Raw genomic sequence first — 18,724 nt, 5'->3', positions numbered from 1 at the left:
GGGAACAAGATAACAGGTTCAATTTTATATATTAAGTATTTGAGATATTGACAAGAAATGCCCAGCACTTGGTTGGAGAATAGATTTGGGAGTCATTTGGCAGAGGTAGCTAAACAAATAAAAAAATAAATAAAATAGAGTCAATGTAGAGACATTCTTGCTTAATAAAGAAAGATGATTTATCTAGCAACAGAGATCAAAATAATCAAGATTAACAAAATCTGTTCAACCAGAGCTAATATGGAAATGGAGGAAGCCAGGAAGTAAAGCATATCTGAGTGCTGGGCCTAGAGTCAGAAAGTTGCACTTTCTTGAGTTCAAATCTGGTTTCAGACACTTACTAGCTGTGTGACCCTGGATAAATCACTTAACCCTATTTGCCTCAGTTTTCTTAACTGGAAAATGAGCCAGAGAAGAAAATGGAAAAGCTCTCCAATATCTTTCCAAAGAAAATCACAAGAGAGCATGGAATGTCAGACACAACTGAATGACTCAACAACAAAGATGGAAATATAGGTTTTACATGACTTCACTGGCACGATTAACATATTGCTTGCCTTTTTAATGAGTTGGGAAGGGACTGGAAGGATAGAATTTGGAACTCAAAACCAACCAACATTTATTAAATGTAGTGTGTGGCACTTGGAGTACTATGGGGACACAGCAGATGACATAATTCTTGCCTTCAAGAAGTTTACAACCGATTTGGGAAAGTGATACAATTAATACAACTCAAATAAAAAAATTAATACAACTCAAAAAATAGTACTCATGAGTTATTAATATGGCATTATCACAAAATCATCTGTTTCTGCTTATTAAGAGTTAAATTAAATCTCTCAGTTTATAAGAGCTTAAAATGTCTAACATAGCACAATTACCATAAAGCTTAACAATTCAAGTATTCTCTCATTTCTGGAGGGTTAGCAATTATTTATTGAATATTAAAGCTTAATGAAACCCTCTTCATTCCACACCCCAACTTAGGTTTTCATACTCTTCAGCAACATTTGAAGCTAAAGGTGAACCCAGAACTCTCTTTTAAGTTAAGGGCTTTTGAAACTCATTTTTCATCACATTCTTACAATCTTAATTTTCTTTATCATGTACTATATCTTGACACTAGCCTTCTATTTCATAGTACCTATTTCCAATTATGTATGTTCAATAGTGTCCACTTAGAATGATATTTAAATGATTCTACTAAAATAAGAATAAGAAAAAAATAATTTTTCTAGTAAAAGATAATTAGCTACTATATTCTTATATTAAAACTAAAATATATGCATATACAGGTACACTTACAGGATTATCAGAAGCCAAAATAGAAATTTTCCTCAATTTTTCAGCTATTTTTCTGACTAAGGTGCAAAAAAAGTTAAAAGTTAAAAAGACTTAAAGAAACTTTAAAAGCTTGCCCAAATTTCCTTACATTTCTTAAGAATATACCAATTTTAAAGCTTACATTTAAATGGCCATAAAAAACAATGAAGTAGAAAAAACATAGATCTGGAAGTTAAAAACCCTGGGATTCTAGTCTTAATTCTACCACTAGTTACAAAACTGTAAAAGGCAATGTCTTCATTTATAAAAAATGAAATGGGTTGTTCATCTGAGATCCCTTACAACTTTAAAATTCTATAAAGCCTAATCCAGAGTTCTACAGAATATTGATCTGAAATTAAAATGTCTATCGATTTGACACATTTATTACTTAAACATGAACTTAAAATATTTCAGAAGCTACTGGCCAGAGAATACCATTATCTATGTGGCAAAAAGCTATGTAATATTAGACTTATAATAAAATATTCATCTACTGAGCAAGACTCCAACTGGAAATTTGTTCATATTCTCTGGTCTGGGCAAATCATAACTTACATCTATAACATGAGGAGGTTAAATTCATATGATCTCTGTAGTTCTTTCCAAGTATAGATCTAAAGTCTAAATCTTACTAGTACTTAACAAGTCCTTAAAATAATTTATTAAAGTATGCTTTAATTGTGTGAAGAATGAGTCCCAAATTTTAACAAGATGCTTCTCTCTGAAAACTTCCATATAATTTTTTTGTAGAAGATGGTGGAGTACTCATATGAAAGAGTGTTCCAAGTCACTATTGATCAGAGAAATGCAAATTGACAACTCTGAGATACCACTACACACCTGTCAGATTGATTAAGACGACAGGAAACAATAATAATGAATGTTGGAGGGGATGTGGAAAAACTGGGAAACTGATACATTGTTGGTGGAATTGTGAAAGAATCCAACCATTCTGGAGAGCAATCTGGAATTATGCCCCTAAAGTTATCAAACTGTGCAAAACTTTGATCCAGCAGTGCTACTATTGGGCTTATATCCCTAAGAAATACTAAAGATGGGAAAGGGACCTGTATGTGCCAAAATGTTTGTGGCAGCCCTTTGTAGTGGCTAGAAACTGGAAAATGAATGGATGCCCATCAATTGGAGAATGGTTGGGTAAATTATGGTATATGAATGTCATGGAATATTATTGTTCTGTAAGAAATGACCAACAGGAGGAATACAGAGAGGCTTGGAGAGACTTACATCAACTGATGCTGAGTGAAATGAGCAGAACCAGGAGATCATTATACACTTCAACAACAATACTGTATGAGGATGTATTCTGATGGAAGTGGATATCTTCAACAATGAGAAGATCTAATTCAGATCCAATTGAACAATGATGGACAGAATCAGCTACACCCAGAGAAGGAACACTAGGAAATGAGTGTAAACTGTTTTTCTTCCCAGGTTATTTTTACCTTCTGAATCCAGTTCTTCCTTTGCAACAATAACAACAACAAAAAAAAAAAAAAAAAAAAAAAAATCGGTTCTGCACACATATATTGTATCTAGGATATATTATAACATATTTAATATGTATGGGAATGCCTGCCACCTAGGGGAGAGGGTAGAGGGAAGGAGGGGAAAATTCAGAACAGAAGACAGTGCAAGGGATAATATTGTAAAAAATTACCCATGCATATGTACTGTCAAAAAAAATGTTATAATTATACAATTAAAAAAAAAAAAAAAAAAAAAAGATGGTGGAGTAGGTCAGAAAATTCCAAGCTCCGCAGATTCTTTCCACAAACAATAAAAAATAGTACCTCGAGATAAACATAGAGCTGCAAAAATAAACAAGAATGGGGTAGATAGATGGGTTCTCAGAAAACTACTAGAGAAGACCTGATGCCTCCAAGCTAACTCCACTGAAACAACAAAACAACAAGCCCTGGGGGCAGCTGGGTTAGGAAGTGGCCTCAGGAATTCTCACCTCACAGGCAGTGGGTAGAGGTCAGACATCTGACTGGAGAAAGACTGAAGGATTCAGCTTCCCGGAGAAACCAAGTCCAGCCCGGAATACAGGGATATGTGCTACTGAAGGCAAGAAGGAACCAGCACACATGTGGAGAGTGCAGAAGCAATGGGGTAGGGATGCTGCTAGCTATGAACATTTATGGGAGAGCTGAGTTCCAGGGTTAGGTTACAGGCCAGAGGGGAAGATTAAAAGGTACGGTCACAGGAGGGCAAGAACATTTCCAAATTAGTGTAGCCCAGGTCCTTAGCTAAGGCCTAGAGGAGGAAAAGAGTGGCAAGGCTAGGTCTGGAACAAAACTCAGGACAATAAGAAGGACTTGAGGCCAGAGGCATTATCTATCCCTCACACCCCAAGACTAGAAGTGATTATAATAACAAAGAAAGCAAAACAACAAAGAAAGCAAAACAAAAATAAGTAAGCAAAAGGAAAAAGAACTCAGGCACAGAAAGCTATAATGGGGAAAGGTTTCATTTTCAGAGGATAATGAAGCAAAAAAAAAAAAGCCTCCAAAGAGTAATATCAAATGATCATGTCATGTGCCAGAACATATAGAGGACTTTAAAAATCAAATAAGAGAGAAAGAGAAAAACGTAGGGGGAAAAGGAAGGAAGGAAGGAAGGAAGGAAGGAAGGAAGGAAGGAAGGAAGGAAGGGAGGGAGGGAGGGAGGGAGGGAGGGAGGAAGGGAGGAAGGAAGGGAGGAAGGAAGGGAGGAAGGAAGGGAGGAAGGAAGGAAGGAAGGAAGGAAGGAAGGAAGGAAGGAAGGAAGGAAGGAAGGAAGGAAGGAAGGAAGGAAGGAGGGAGGGAGGGAGGGAGGGAAGGAAGGAAGGAGGGAGGGAGGGAGGGAAGGAGGGAAGGAAGGGAGGGAGGGAGAGAAGGAAGGAAGGAAGGGAGGGAGGGAGAGAAGGAAGGAAGGAAGGGAGGAAGGAAGGAAGGAAGGAAGGAAGGAAGGAAGGAAGGAAGGAAGGAAGGAAGGAAGGAAGGAAGGAAGGAAGGAAGGAAGGAGGGAAGGAGGGAAGGAGGGAAGGAGGGAAGGAGGGAAGGAGGGAAGGAGGGAAGGAGGGAAGGAGGGAAGGAGGGAGGGAAGGAGGGAAGGAGGGAAGGAAGGAGGGAGGGAGGGAAGGAAGGAAGGAAGGGAGGGAGGGAGGAAGGAAGGAAGGAAGGAAGGAAGGAAGGAAGGAAGGAAGGAAGGAAGGAAGGAAGGAAGGAAGGAAGGAAGGAAGGAAGGAAGGAAGGAAGGAAGGAAGGAAGGAAGGAAGGAAGGAAGGAAGGAAGGAAGGAAGGAAGGAAGGAAGGAAGGAAGGAAGGAAGGAAGGAAGGAAGGAAGGAAGGAAGGGTCAATCGAATGGAAAAGGATATCCAGAGTCCTAAGAAAATAACTTCTTGAAAACTGGGATGGGCAAGGGAAAGCAAATGATATACAAGAATATATATACACACACACATAATATATATACACGCACATATGCAAATATTATAAGAATATCTAAGAAACAATAAAACAAAATAAAAATAATTAAAAAAGAGAATGTAAAACCTCTTAAAACAACTGATCTGCAGAACACATCAAAAAAAGAAAACATAACAATTATTGGATTACCTGAAAGGTAATCAAAAAAAATCTTCATACAATATTATAAGAAATAATTAATGAAAATTGTTCTGAAGTTTTAAAACATGGGGGAAAAGTAGGAAAAGAAAAAATCTATCAATCATTACCTGAAAGCGGTCCTAAGGATGAAAATCTACAGGAATATCAAGACCAAATTTCAAAACCCCCAGGTTAAGGAAAAAATACTGTGAGCAATAACTAAAACAAAACAACAAAACAAAAAAACAAATTCAAATATTACAAAGCCATAATTAAAACACAATTAAACAAGACCCAGCAGCTACAACACTAAAAGATGCAGTTCTTGGAATACTATGTGTGTGTTTTTTTTACCCAGCAAAGTTATAATCCTGAAGGGAGAGAAGAGGGTCAGGGAAGACATTCAAATGAATTGACAGACTTTCAGAGTTGTCACAAAAAGACCAGAACTTAATGGAAAATCTGTCATGTAAGAGCCATAAGAAATATAAGGTAAACATCAAAGACCAATCACTAGGGATTCAATAATGTTAAAGAGTTTACTTTATATATATGAAGAAATGTAAGCTGTATTCTTAAGACTCATTAGTAACTGGTTAGTTCAAAAGAAAGACTAGGATGAGTTGAGTATGTGGTGATTCTCAAAAGCAAAAAAATTGTGTAGGAAAAGGTTAAAAAAAAAAAAAAGCAGTGGTACAAATGAGGAGCGAGGAAGAAAAGATACAGAGGTATCAGGTGGGGAGTGGAAGGCTTGTAATCTTGGAACTCTACTCTCATCAGACCTGAGTTAAAGATGGAAAAATATATACATCTAGAAGGATATAAAAGTCACCTAAATGTATATGTATATATGTGTGTGCGTGTATATATATACACACACATATATATGTATACATATATATTTTTATACACACACACATATATATAAATAAGAGAGTGAAAGAAAAGAACAGGGAGAGATTTGAAAAGGGAATATAGAATAATATTTAGGAAGGTGGGAGAAGAAAAAGGGGCTCAGAGATTCTTTAAAAGTTTATGGAATAGAGTGATAATGGTTAGAAGTAAGCTAGAGGAGAGACAAGGTTTTAAAAAGAAGGGCTGAGAAAGACAATAGTGAGGAAAAATAGGATAGAGGGAAAAACACAAATAGTAATTATAATTTTGAATGAGAATGGGATAAATTCACCCCTAAAACAGAAATGAATTTAAAAAATCAAATTTTAATAATATGGTGCTTATAAAATATTAAAAAGAGATAACACAAATTTCAACCAATGCAAGAAAAGCAGACTATGAGACAAAGTCAAAGCTAAAATAAATTTAAATAAAAGAGATAAATTGGATTTTGTATCAGATTCACTTCTTCCACTTCACAAGTATAAGAAAAACCATATTTAACTACATATCTGAGAGTGCCATATTGAACTTGATAGAGTGCTTTAGGCTTTTGACACAATTTAGGGGAAGAAAGGTTCACAAAATTCCAATTCCAATTTCATTAAATTAGAGTATACAACCTGATTAGTCATTAAAAGTAAATACTCTTCCTTATGTATCATTCATTATGACTTCTTGAACTCAACTAAGCATAAATAAAACACTATATCCTAGTTTTGATCTAAAATATAACTTAGTGATATCTGATAACAATGTAATAATTTAAGATCTACTCCTGAATATATCTCTCTCTTCTCCCCTCTCCCCTCTCCCCTCTCCCCTCTCCCCCCTCCCCCTCCCCCTCCCCCTCCCCCTCCCCCTCCCCCTCCCTCTCCCTCTCCCTCTCTCTCTCTCCTCTACAAAACTTTGACTGCTTTAACTTTCTGCCTCTTTTACTAGGAATAGTAATCAAATCAATAATATCACTGCTATTTTCCTCTGGCCACCAGTCTCTTATAATATGTTGTCGTCCTCATCCACTAGAATTTATAATCCTTGAAGGCAGGGCCTATTCTCGCTACGTCTAATACATATTAGAAAATACTCTTTCATTCACTTATTATTTCTAAGCAAAAGACAAATAAATTATGGAAAATAAAAACACTAGAAACCATTTAGCACCTAAGTAATTTTTTTTTACTAGTTCACTTATAATTCATCCAATTTAATTTTCAAATTCATGGAATTTCAAGTTCATGGAAATAAGCTAATATGAGACAAAATATAGATATAGTAAGCTGCCTAAGTGGAAAATATTATAGCAATTTTCCCAAAATATTCTTAAAGGTGAAGTATAAGGAAGATAATAAAATGAGGATAGAATATAAAAAGTAATAAACATCTACATATTCATTTTTTTCTAGATTTTACTGTGAAGCTCACTCTTTCTTCAGTTTCCTTTTTCTTACATCAACTCTATCCCCTCCTTTCTGATTCCTGGTTTCCCTCCAAATCCTCTCCTTCCCCCATTCAATTTCATCAAATAAGTTGTACAAAAATAATTAATTTTATATTATATGTAAATTCTCCTTGTTAATAGTATGTTATATATATATATATATAGTATATAACAAAGAGAATTAAGCCGTTTTGGGTCTTTTTTGATTTCTTTGATTTTAAAGTATTCAGTTCCAAAAGGGAACACAGAAAACTAGCCCAAGATCAAGAGGTACAAAGTACATTTTTACATCCTTTATTGAGTTGTGAAGCATTGAGCAAACCTTAATCTCACTTCCAAGTTATAGAAATTACAGCAAAGAAAGGCAGCAGAATCCTGATTATGCTATGTTGAAGACTGTTATAGTTATTTGAGTGAACTCGGACAAAGATAGGATCATTTAAAATTTCATCCTCATGTCCTTCTACTATAGGTCAATTTATGGTTGTTAGCAGGTACAAATTAGATGGGAATGAGCAATGAGATATAAACTAGCATGAGAATGAAAATCATTACAAATTGATTAAATGTTTATTCATACATATTTAAAATTTTTAAAAATTTAAAAGGAATAATGATTGTGCACTTATAAACATGACACCAAGTAGTATGTGACTATAGATCTGAAGATCTATATACCTTTGTAAAATATAAATAGCTAGGTCACATTAATGGGATTGAATTGAGGCAAGTCCATGCAACAATTTAAGTGTGTCCCACTTTTTAGATCAGCTTCAGGGTAAACAAAGCCATTATCTCCTCAACCCACAAACAGTGGTGAGCAATACTGAACTACTTGGTCCTTCTTCTTGTGACCAACAACATAGTGATAGACAGGACAACTTGAGATTGGAGCAGTGAAGCACAAATCATCTTTATGTAAAAATACATAATGAAGGGTAAGGGTCCTCATCCTTAGTCTCATGGATAATATGTTTTTTGATCACTTGAAATAAACATTTAGTATCACTTTATCAATGTTTTGCTATCATCCTCAACACTAAATCTTATAATCTTACACAATTTAATTTTATCTGATTTCTAACTTCAATAACCAGTTATTGATAGAGAAACAAAGCAAAAGTCACTGTGTCACTGAAATACACTCACAAAAATCAACTATGATTTAGAATGGAGGGACGGGGTAGGTGGGGGGAGTTAGGGTCCTGTAAGGACTATTCTATCCTTGGGGGTGGATAGAGAATGAAGACAATCCTTGAGAATGATACTGAGCAAGGAGCTTTAATATTAGGCTTTTTTCCCCCCTAAACCAAGGAAATGCTCTTAGGTCACAGCAGAGTAGCCAGAATCAACAACCTTGAGTTTAATGTTAGGGTGCCTATACCCTGCTTAATAAAAATCTCTACTAAGAAATAGAAGTGCATTTTTCAAAAGTGTTTTTACATCTTTTAGAAGTATTAAGTTGGAGGGCAACTAGATGGTGAAGTGGATAGAGCACCAGCCTTGAATTCAGGAGGACCCGAGTTCTAAACTGATCTCAGACACTTAACACTTCCTAGCTGTGTGACCCTGGGCAAGTCACTTAATCCCAGCCTCAGGGGGAAAAAAAAAAAGAAGTATTAAGTTGCTGTGACTCCCCAGACTGCATATATGTTCAACTTATAATGTAAAGCAAAAATACTTTTTAACCTGGGCAAGGAATTGTTGAGATTTTTATGCCCAACTTATTAAGTTTTAGAGTTTCTAGAAAGCAAATTTTTTTAAATGACACAAATAATCTGATTGAAACTAAAATTAATTCAAACCATAAATCAAATACATTCATCATCACCTTTAAATCAGCCTGTGAAATCAAACACTAAAGTAATATACATAAAAATGAAATGAAAGCTTAACGTTTTAGTTAATGTTAGTTCCACTTTTGTTTTTACAAAGAATCTTGAGGCATGTAACGTGACTAAAGCACATTGTACATCAAAAAAATGTAGAAGAAAACAGTTGCTTTTTATCCTTAAGCAAAATCAATATGTCCTGTGCAATACTTAAGTTGTTAGAATATTAACTATTTCTGAACAAATCCCATGGAAATCTATTTCTGGCCCAATTTCTTTTCAAAGTCTTATTCCCTACCTGAAAAGTTAGGCTCTCAACATCAAAACCCTGATGTAAAAAATTTAAATTACATTGTTAGCAATAAAGGAATAACTTATAGGAGAAAAATTAGCATTTAATTATCTGTCATAATTAAGATATATTTCATAAACTTGAATTATCTTAGGAAATATCTAGTTAGACTTATAAGATCTTCCACTTCCTCTGTGTAGACATTCTTACCTAGGCAGATCAAATCCTTCCCTACCCTTTCTACTTCACAGAATCACTTTGGTTTCAAAAAGTCATTCTCTGGTAATTAATTTAGTATAATCATTAGTAAATTAGTATTATATAAATGGAGACCTGCAAAATTATCAATTCTCTGAATTATCATGAATTGTGTGAAAATTTTATCTTAGTATCAAGTATCAGTGTCATAAAAACTTTTTGCATTTCACAAGAGTCTTCATGAAAGTCCTAGGATATAGGTAGAAAAAATATTATTAGGAGTTAAAGTGGGAGGGGAACAATGAACTATTATGAGGGGAAAGAAGCATGTAGGAATAGGGAAAGGGATAGATCTGTGGTTTCACTGAAAGGGGTACTCCCAAATGTGAGGAAATTCACCAATGCAGGCTGTCATTGCCCCTGCAATTTATTGACCAAGGAAAGAGCTGACCAGAACAGTGAGAGATTAAATGACTTGCCAGGGTCATTAAGTCAGCATGACAAAAGGAGGTCTTTAAAAAGCCAGTTCTTGCTCTGAGGCCAGCTCTCCAACCATTATACAATACAAATAAAATGGTAATTTATACTACAAACAAAGCAAAGTATATATAGTCCTAGAGATACTATTAGTAATAAAGGAAATCTTCTATAGAAGAAATATGAGGAACTATGAAGATAAAACTAGAAAAGGATAATATAACATTCAAACAAAGTAAGGTACCTGTTACAACTGAACATGGGGCAGTTAGGTGATGAAGTGGATAGAGTACCAGCCTTCCTGAAGGAAGACTTTTTTTTTTTTTTTTAATATTTATTTCAATATGCTTTTCTTTTAAAATTGAGTTCCAAATGGTTTCCATCCTTACCACCACTTCTCCCCATCCACTGGAAGATAAACATATATCAGTTGTAAAGAAAACTTATTTTAATAGATTCAAATCTAATCTAAGCCACTCCATCTGTAAAAGAAGCTGGACAAAGAAACAGCAAACACTCCAGTATCTTTAGCAACACAACTGAAATAAATGAACAACACAACAACTTAAAGTTGCTGAGTGTGATAATTTCTAGAATATTGCCAAAGTAGCTGTGGAATAACTGGACACAAGGCAATTATGAATAAAATACTTGGTACCCCAAAGTTCTCTATAGAAATGTGGAGATCTTGTTTAATTCTATAACAGCTCAACTGGCCTGTTCTGATTAAAATGTCCATCTTAGCATGGTCCTGAGGACTTCATAAACCTGATTGGGGTCTGAATAGAAGCCAGAAGCCCTAACCCCATATGGTACTATTTAACTATAGTCAAGTACAAAAAACTAAGGGTATACTCTTAAGATCACCATGAAATTTTTTGTTTCTTGACAAGATAACTATTTTGTAGTTGCATGTCCATGTAGTAATCTGTATGGTACTGCCCCTTAAGGATGATAATCAACCATCACAGCCACCTAAGTAAATTTACTATTTCCTACTATTGATAGGTCAAATATAGCTAACATATATTTTTGATTTAGTGATGATACATTAAGAATTGATTTCATTTCCCAATATCTATACGTAATTTGTCCTCAAGAGTACTGCAGATATTTAGAATAATTATTATATATCCATTTACTTTTAAGCGATGCATAACAGGATATAGCTCCCTGAGTTGCCAGGATGTGTAAAATTTGAGGAAAATAAAACCTCCAAATCTCTGGCAAAAGCTATTGAATACTAAATTTATTTTTGTATAATTTGTATAATTGTAATAATTGTATGTATAGGTTACAAAAAAGTAGAGATATCTGTATTAGTAAAGAAATCCCCTTTGCAAAATAAGGACTTTAGTCTTAAAATGGAAATTGAGGTTAAAATCTTAGCATTAATATTGTAATGAGGTAGTAAAAAAAAATCAATTTATAGAAATTGATCACTCTAAGAGATGAATTAAAGTAACTGACATTCTGAGTGACATTTAAAATTTTTTAAGTAACTGGTTCTAAAAATCCATCTCTGCAGGTACTGACAGGCAACCACTAACTTCTATCCAAATGATTACTACCCATTATTGTAGTTTAGATTTTTTACTGGTATCATAATCACATGGAGCTACAAACTGAACTGCTTGAATGCAAAGATATTAATTATTATAAGCTACAGTGGACCCTGTACTTATTCCCTGACAATCAAGAAACTTTGGATCTGTTAAATCAAAAAAAGGTAAATAAAGGCTTTCTATTTCTTGTTCTATCAGAACAATCCAAGTGAATGATCTTTATTGGGTACTTTCTACAAAACCATAGCAAATTATATGTAAAAAAAAAATATGCTCTTCAGATTAATGTTATGTCAGGTGATGGCTTTTCCAAAATTACAACTTAAGTCTACTATTCTTTAAGTACCTAGCAGGTGTCTGGTAAATTCTGAAGAATCAGTTCCTCAATCTTTTACAGGAAAAGCCACTCAGATTCTACTTAGACACAGGTCATGCATGTAACTTTAAATGAAAGCTGCTTGCTCGTGTTACTAAAACTACATTTACTGGAAAGGATAATGAAGTGGTTTTGTTTAGAAAAAAATTTTTTTTGCAATGATATAAAAAAAAAGTATTAAAATAAGTTCTGAATATTGGCATAAACTGAGACACTTCCTAACAAGGAAAATATTGTTTCAATTCTACAAGGATTGTTCCAGTCCCTTACAATCTGATAGCACTAAACAGTGTTAAAGTTGAAAAGGAACTTAGACCTCAGTCTTGGGCAAAGAAAGTAAACTAACACTTTACTTTACAAATGGGGAAACTGGCCTCAAGAAAGAAGTAGTTACTCCAAGTTCACACTGTTAATTACTGGGATGGAACATTAACCAAGTGTCCCAATTAAAACCAGTGTTCTTTTCAATGATTCACTCCTGTGAAAAATTTTTCCCCCCCTGAGGCTGGGGTTAAGTGATTTGCCCAGGGTCACACAGTTAGGAAGTGTTAAGTGTCTGAGACCACATTTGAACTCAGGTCCTCCTGAATTCAAGGCTGGTGCTCTATCCACTGTGCCACCTAACTGCCCCCTCCTGTGAATATTTTAAAAGTGCTTACTGGGTTCAGAATACTATGGTACCTGCTGGGGGAGATGAGATGGAATCCAGCCTGTTTCCCATTATATGTCAAAGAAACAAACACAAATAGCTTTAACAGATAGTATTACATAGATGCACAGAAAGGTACAAAGTGTTAACTGAAGAACAATTTTGATTACCTTTTTTATGTTGTCTTGACTATGCCTAAGATTATATTCCTCACTGACTCATAAAGTTATTTATTCTGAGGATCCTCAAATATTTCTCAAGACCATCGTTTTATGAATACATAGGCTTCAGTAAGATGTTAAGGTTTATCTATTTTGTGGAAATGTAGATAGATTTTACACCAGTAAATCAAAAAATATTGAGTCTACTAAGTGCATAGCCCTGTAGCACAAAGAAACCAAATCTAAAAATAACATCATAAAGTTACAGCATGATTCAGAAGTTGATAAAAAGACCAAGATGTTCCACTTCCCATGCGACTGTTAAATTCATCACAAGCCAACTATAAATTTGCCACTGTCTTCTATGAGGAGGGGTTGGGGTGGGGGGGAAGAGAACCAAGCAATTACAATTTCTGTTGCATACCCATAAGTCCTTTTCAAAAATCTTATGTTTTTATATACAAGTTCTTTTAAAAAATCACCATCACATATTTTTGTATCCATCACAGAATATATAGGACAATATATGTGCCAAGTAGGTCCTCAATAAGTCTGTGAATGCCAAATGAAAAATAGGACATAGATTTTCTTCTTGACACAAATGATGGGGGTTGGGGGGGGAAGAAGCTCATTCCTTGAAATGTCCCTCTTGAAAGAATATAACTGTGTAAAAAATAAGAAGCCCCGAGTTCTAGTCTTGTCTCTGCCAATATGATGTGGGTAGCTAAAGTTAACTTCCTCTCTATAAGCCTGTTTCCAGATCTATAAAATGAAGCAGTTATAGTAAGAGAATGGGGCTAGGGGCTTGACTGTGTACAAACCCCAGTTCTGTATGACACTGACATGATCTTGGGCAAGCTACTTCACTTCTCCAGGTTTGAGTTTTTTAATTTGTAAAAATGAAGAGCTGAACAGAGAACCTTTAAAAGTTCACTTCAGTTGTAAATATAATGTCCTAAGATCTCTCCTAATTTTGAGATTCTAGGTAACTAAGAACCTATGTAAACTTACGTCAAATTAGGATGTGGGAACAATGTATTATATCACTATTTTTCTTCCAGGGTGACAATCTATTTTCAGGCCTGTAATAACTTCTAAGAAAGCTTACACAGATGATGCTTGGAAATCTTAAATCTGATTATTATAAAGAACATTTTTTCCCCCTTAAAATCAAACCAACTCCAGCATCAACCTCACTTAACATATCAAAGTAAAGGAATTTATACAACCTACTAGCTGAAACTAATTAGTGGAAACACAGAACCAATTTAACATGACATTGTAAGGAAAATGCCAGCTTTATGCAAAAGATCTATGACAATATACACACTTATGTCGTTTATTTTATAGCCTACAGGAGTAGTGTCAAAATAGAAAGTAAGGAAAGTCTCATAAAAAAGTAGAGGATAAAGCATATTATATATCTAAAATCTCTAATGAAGTTTCCTGTTTCTTTATATAAAGAATGCAGTAAAATAATTCAACCACATTATTATATGGCTTCATAGAGGCTTCATATTAAAAAAAAAAATTCAGTTACATAGCAAGGGGGTGAGGAAATCAGTACAATGTCATAATGAAAACGATTTTCATAATCATTGTCCTCTGAATGCTTCTAAGAGCCACTGGAAGAGCTTACTTATTTCCAAATGTACCAGGGCATTCATTCCTATAAATATGCCAATGATGTCAACTGAATAATGGTACTAAGTTATTCTCCCCTCCACCATATCATATTTGCTGATGCTTCCAAGTTAACTCAAAATATCGTTGATTATAAGTTTATTCCATTTCCAAAGTTATGGCCAACTAAAACCAATTCTTGTTTTATTCTAGACTAAATACCATTTAGAATTAATATGTCACTGAATGATTGATGATGAAGATTCATTTTATCTTTGTTTCTTTTTTTAATTGAATGACAAACATCATACTGAAGTTTTTTTTAATTTACCGCCAACTTAATATTTCCCTGTAGACGATGTTCTTTAAACAAATAGTATCAAACTTTTAATATCCTATTCCACTGGGGTATTATATGCCAGATGCACATAATAAAATTAAGGAATTTTAGGGAGACACTAACATATGGTTTTGTTAACAATCAATCAATAGGGTAGCTAGGTGGCACAGTGGATAAAGTGTTTGGCCTAAAATCAGTAAGATTCATTTTATTGGGTTCATATATAGTCCCAGACTTATACTGTCTGTGACACCCTGGACAAGTCACTTAATCTGGTTTGTCTTAGTTTAGCTTATCTGTAAAATGAGCTGGAAAAGAAAATAGCAAACCACTCCAGTATCTTTGCCAAGAAAACCCCAAATGGGGTCATGGAGAAGTGCAAACAATCGAAAAAAATGACTGAACAACTACAACAAAAACAAATTATTAACTCTCCTCTATAGCTAGTTTTTTGTGTTTGTTTTTAAATTAAAGCTGGCATTCTGGGTGAACTTGCTTATAATGTATAAGTCTTTCCTTTAAGCCAATGCTTATTGTTTTGTTTATTAAAAAAAAAAAAAAAGAAAGAAAAGCATTTCATTTATGTCACAAAGTATATATGGACCATCTTCTACCTTCCTTCACCTCATTTTCCAAGGCCAATGTTTCTTTTCATACTTGTATTTTCCTTCTAGTATTGCCAGCTCAATCAAATTTGGGATGAGCCAAAAAGCATTCCATTTTCCAAATATGATATAATTGCTTAAAGGCCAAAAAATGAATTGTAAACACTGCCCAAATATGCTTTTTATCATCAGAGTAATTTTCTGGAGTGAACACTTAGTGATATGAATGCCGTTGATCAACTTTAAAATTCCAAAGAACTCTTTATATTCTACCAAATTAAACCAGCAGACAGTTGCTTGAATAAGCAGCTAACGCCAGACTTTCCTGCCACATTAGTCTGAACCCAATAAACTTCTTCCTTTTTCACACTTAAGTCTTGTTCCATTATCTGTTTTTGTTCTTTAGTAGAAAATCTGCCCTTTTTTTTTGGGGGGGGGGGGGTGTAGGAGAAGATGCTTCCAAGGCAACACAGCATACTGATTTGTCCAGACCTATGATTTCATCAGTTTAGGGAACTTCCATTGTGAAAATTTCCTCCACTAATGTAGGTAACCATCTACCTGTAATTTGTGGGCTAAAACAATTTCTGGTGAACAGTAATTTGTCTGGGGTTATACAATTAGTACATGTTGGGTCAGATTTAATCTTCCTAACCAAAAGTCCAACATTCTAATATGCCAGACTCCTCCTCAGTTGTACTAAGAAAGAGTGTTATATACTAAGCATATGCTACCACCACGAAAATCTGAAATCCCTTTATTCTCCATTAATTTATGGCATATGGTCTTTTCTAATTTCTGGGGAGAAATAATGGATTAAAGTTAGTAAATATATAAAGCAGAAAAATGCCTACTCTGCTAAGATTTAAAAGATCAGTTCCCATCTCTTTTTGAAAACATTCTATCTCTTTTAAAACAATATTTTAAAGGCTTGGTTCTACAATAAGCAACAACAGTTTGCAATCAAAAAATCTTCAAATTTTCACGATGATAAAAGTAAATGTTAAGAGAGAGGAACAGAGATTCCAAGCTTTCTTAACACCACAGAAAGCATATCCAGAATTGTAGCAATGCCAAAGAGGTCGGACGACTATTTTAAAGTAATCATATTTAACTCTTCTAGTAGAAATATGACAAAACTTTTTTTGAGAAGCTAGCATGGTTAATCTTTATTATTTTCACTTTCCCTGGTGTACAGAGACAAGGTTTTTCTACTATATTAATTTGTGATTTAATGATACTATGGTCTAAGAAAGAGTCCAACTACAAAAACAAATTCATAAATTTACAAATCACACATTTATACACATATTTATACATTCATCTACAAACTGTACTTTTTAAAAGCACTAATTTTTTTTCAAGTCTTCCTCTATTATTCCCCTCCAGAAATTCACAAGTTACTACATGAAATGAATTTTGTCATTTTACAGTCATAATAGACAAGGAATCTAAACTTGACATGCTGAATATCAGATATTACAATAACTTGGCAATATATGATCTCAAATCCATCAACAGCCCATATATCTCAAGGCCCAAACAAAAAGAACGTCCTGGAAAAAGGTAGTTGAAAGAAATCAGAATAAAAGCCCTGGGCAGCCCTTTTATCAGTAGCTAACAACTTCAAGTATTTTCTAAAAAAGAATCTTAAAATAGATTTTAGAACACTGGCGGAGGAGTTAGTTTTTTGACCTTAACTGGAGCTTCAGCTAATTAAGGCAAGTAACTGAAACTATGAGAAATAAAACCCTCTTTACTTTGTCTTGTGCTAAGATATTATTTTGTTAATCTTCACCCATTATTACACTACATTAAATAGTAACTATACGTTTTCTTTAGAGGAATTGGCTACCGATAAAACTATCTCTTTTCTTATTCCCAACCTACTACTTAAAAAATACAACTTATACGCCACCACATCCTAACAGGCCACACAAGACAGGATCTCTGCAGAGCTAACCAGGTGCCAGGTAACAAGCTCTGACTGCCTTACAGAAGTGGAACTCATCCTAATTTGGGTTGGATTGGAGGAGTTTCAATTTCCTTTTTTCTCCTTTATTATCCTCGTCTGGAAGGTCAATCTTTTGTGAAGTCAAATAACGACGGCACTAAACAGGCCCCTCTCCAGATAAGCTACTCAGTCCTTTCACCTTTGGGCCGAATCCGGGTAAGTGGCAGAAAAGGGGAGGGAAAGAGAAAACTGATCCATCTGTATTATTTCCGGGAGTGAATAATGGAACAATTGCCAAGATGCCCAAATCTTTTCCTGAGGGAGGTGAAATTGGGGGTGAATCAGTCCCCGGAGACAAAGAGCGGGGGTCCGGGAGAGGTGGGAAAGGATAAAGAGTTAAAGGCGATCACTGTGCCCTGCCCGATCATTTTTCAGCCCAAAGATCATCTTGCTAAGCTTTCGTGTGTGACAACCTACAGAGAAGTTCGGGGCCACACATGAAAGGATGTGGGATACGGAAAGTAAAGCTTAGGGACAAAGGGGCGTCTCACGAGGCTCAGTAGGTTTTGGGGGGGAAGAGTAGCTTCCCTGCAAGAACAAAAAAAAGGGGGGGATGGGGGCGCCCGGGTAGCACACTCAGGATCTGCTGGGGAAGAAAAGGATAGAATCCTGCCTCCAGTCGGACTTAAAGCTAGAGCGCAGGCCCAGAAAAAGCAAGAGCTGAGCGCGAAGGGGGGAGACGCGGAGGGAGACCCAGCAGAAGCCCCGGGTAGGGGAAAGGGGAGGCCTAACTGCGCCGGAGGAGCCAGGGCTCCGCGGTCGGCGTTCCCGCACCTGGTAAATGGCCGCCCAGCTGCCGGCCTGGTCGATCTGGTTGAATTCCTTCTCCATCTCTAAGACGTCCAGGCCAGCGGGTGTGGCTTCCCCCTTCTTTCCCGCTGGTCCGTCTCCTCCGCAGCCAGCGCCGCCGCCGCCCTCCACCACCTCCTCCAGCTCTGGTGCCGCCCTCAACACCGCCACCTCAGTCCCTCCTCAGCCCTCGAGCCCCAGGAACCGGCCACTGCCGCTACCGCCTCCTCAACCACCACCGTTGCCTCTTCATGTCAACTAGGCAGCCGGAAGTACGCACCGCGCCTGCCTCAGGCCCCGCCCCGGGCCGACGGCCAATCCTCGCGGGGGACTTCCGAGAGAGGCGGGGCCAAAAGGAACTCCCAAAGGGTGGTGGGCGAACACTTCCCTTTCTGCCTTCTAAATGCACTGTCGTCAGGCCCCGCGAGACGTCGGGGCTTCGAGCTTTCCCCCCCCGCCCCGCCTTCCCCGTGCTTCCGGCTGAGCCCCGAGCGCGCGCACTGTTACCTAGGCGACCCCCGGGGGCCACC

At 36.1% G+C, this 18,724-nt stretch overlaps 1 protein-coding gene across 1 annotated transcript in view; it reads right to left on the bottom strand.

Moving 5' to 3' along the window:
- PTPN1 (protein tyrosine phosphatase non-receptor type 1) overlaps positions 1 to 18,506 on the bottom strand; it is a 65,123-nt gene extending 46,617 nt beyond the window's left edge. The window contains exon 1 of the mRNA XM_074288589.1: positions 18,180 to 18,506. Coding sequence (XP_074144690.1) covers positions 18,180 to 18,236 — 57 coding nt within the window. The 5' untranslated portion in view covers positions 18,237 to 18,506. The remainder of the gene's footprint in view (positions 1 to 18,179) is intronic.
- Positions 18,507 to 18,724: the final 218 nt, after the last annotated feature.

Source organism: Sminthopsis crassicaudata, chromosome 2, assembly GCF_048593235.1.
Source record: "Sminthopsis crassicaudata isolate SCR6 chromosome 2, ASM4859323v1, whole genome shotgun sequence".
Lineage (NCBI taxonomy): Eukaryota > Metazoa > Chordata > Mammalia > Dasyuromorphia > Dasyuridae > Sminthopsis > Sminthopsis crassicaudata.
The sequence above is the reverse complement of the archived record's forward strand: the minus strand, read 5'-3'. Positions and strand labels throughout refer to the sequence as shown.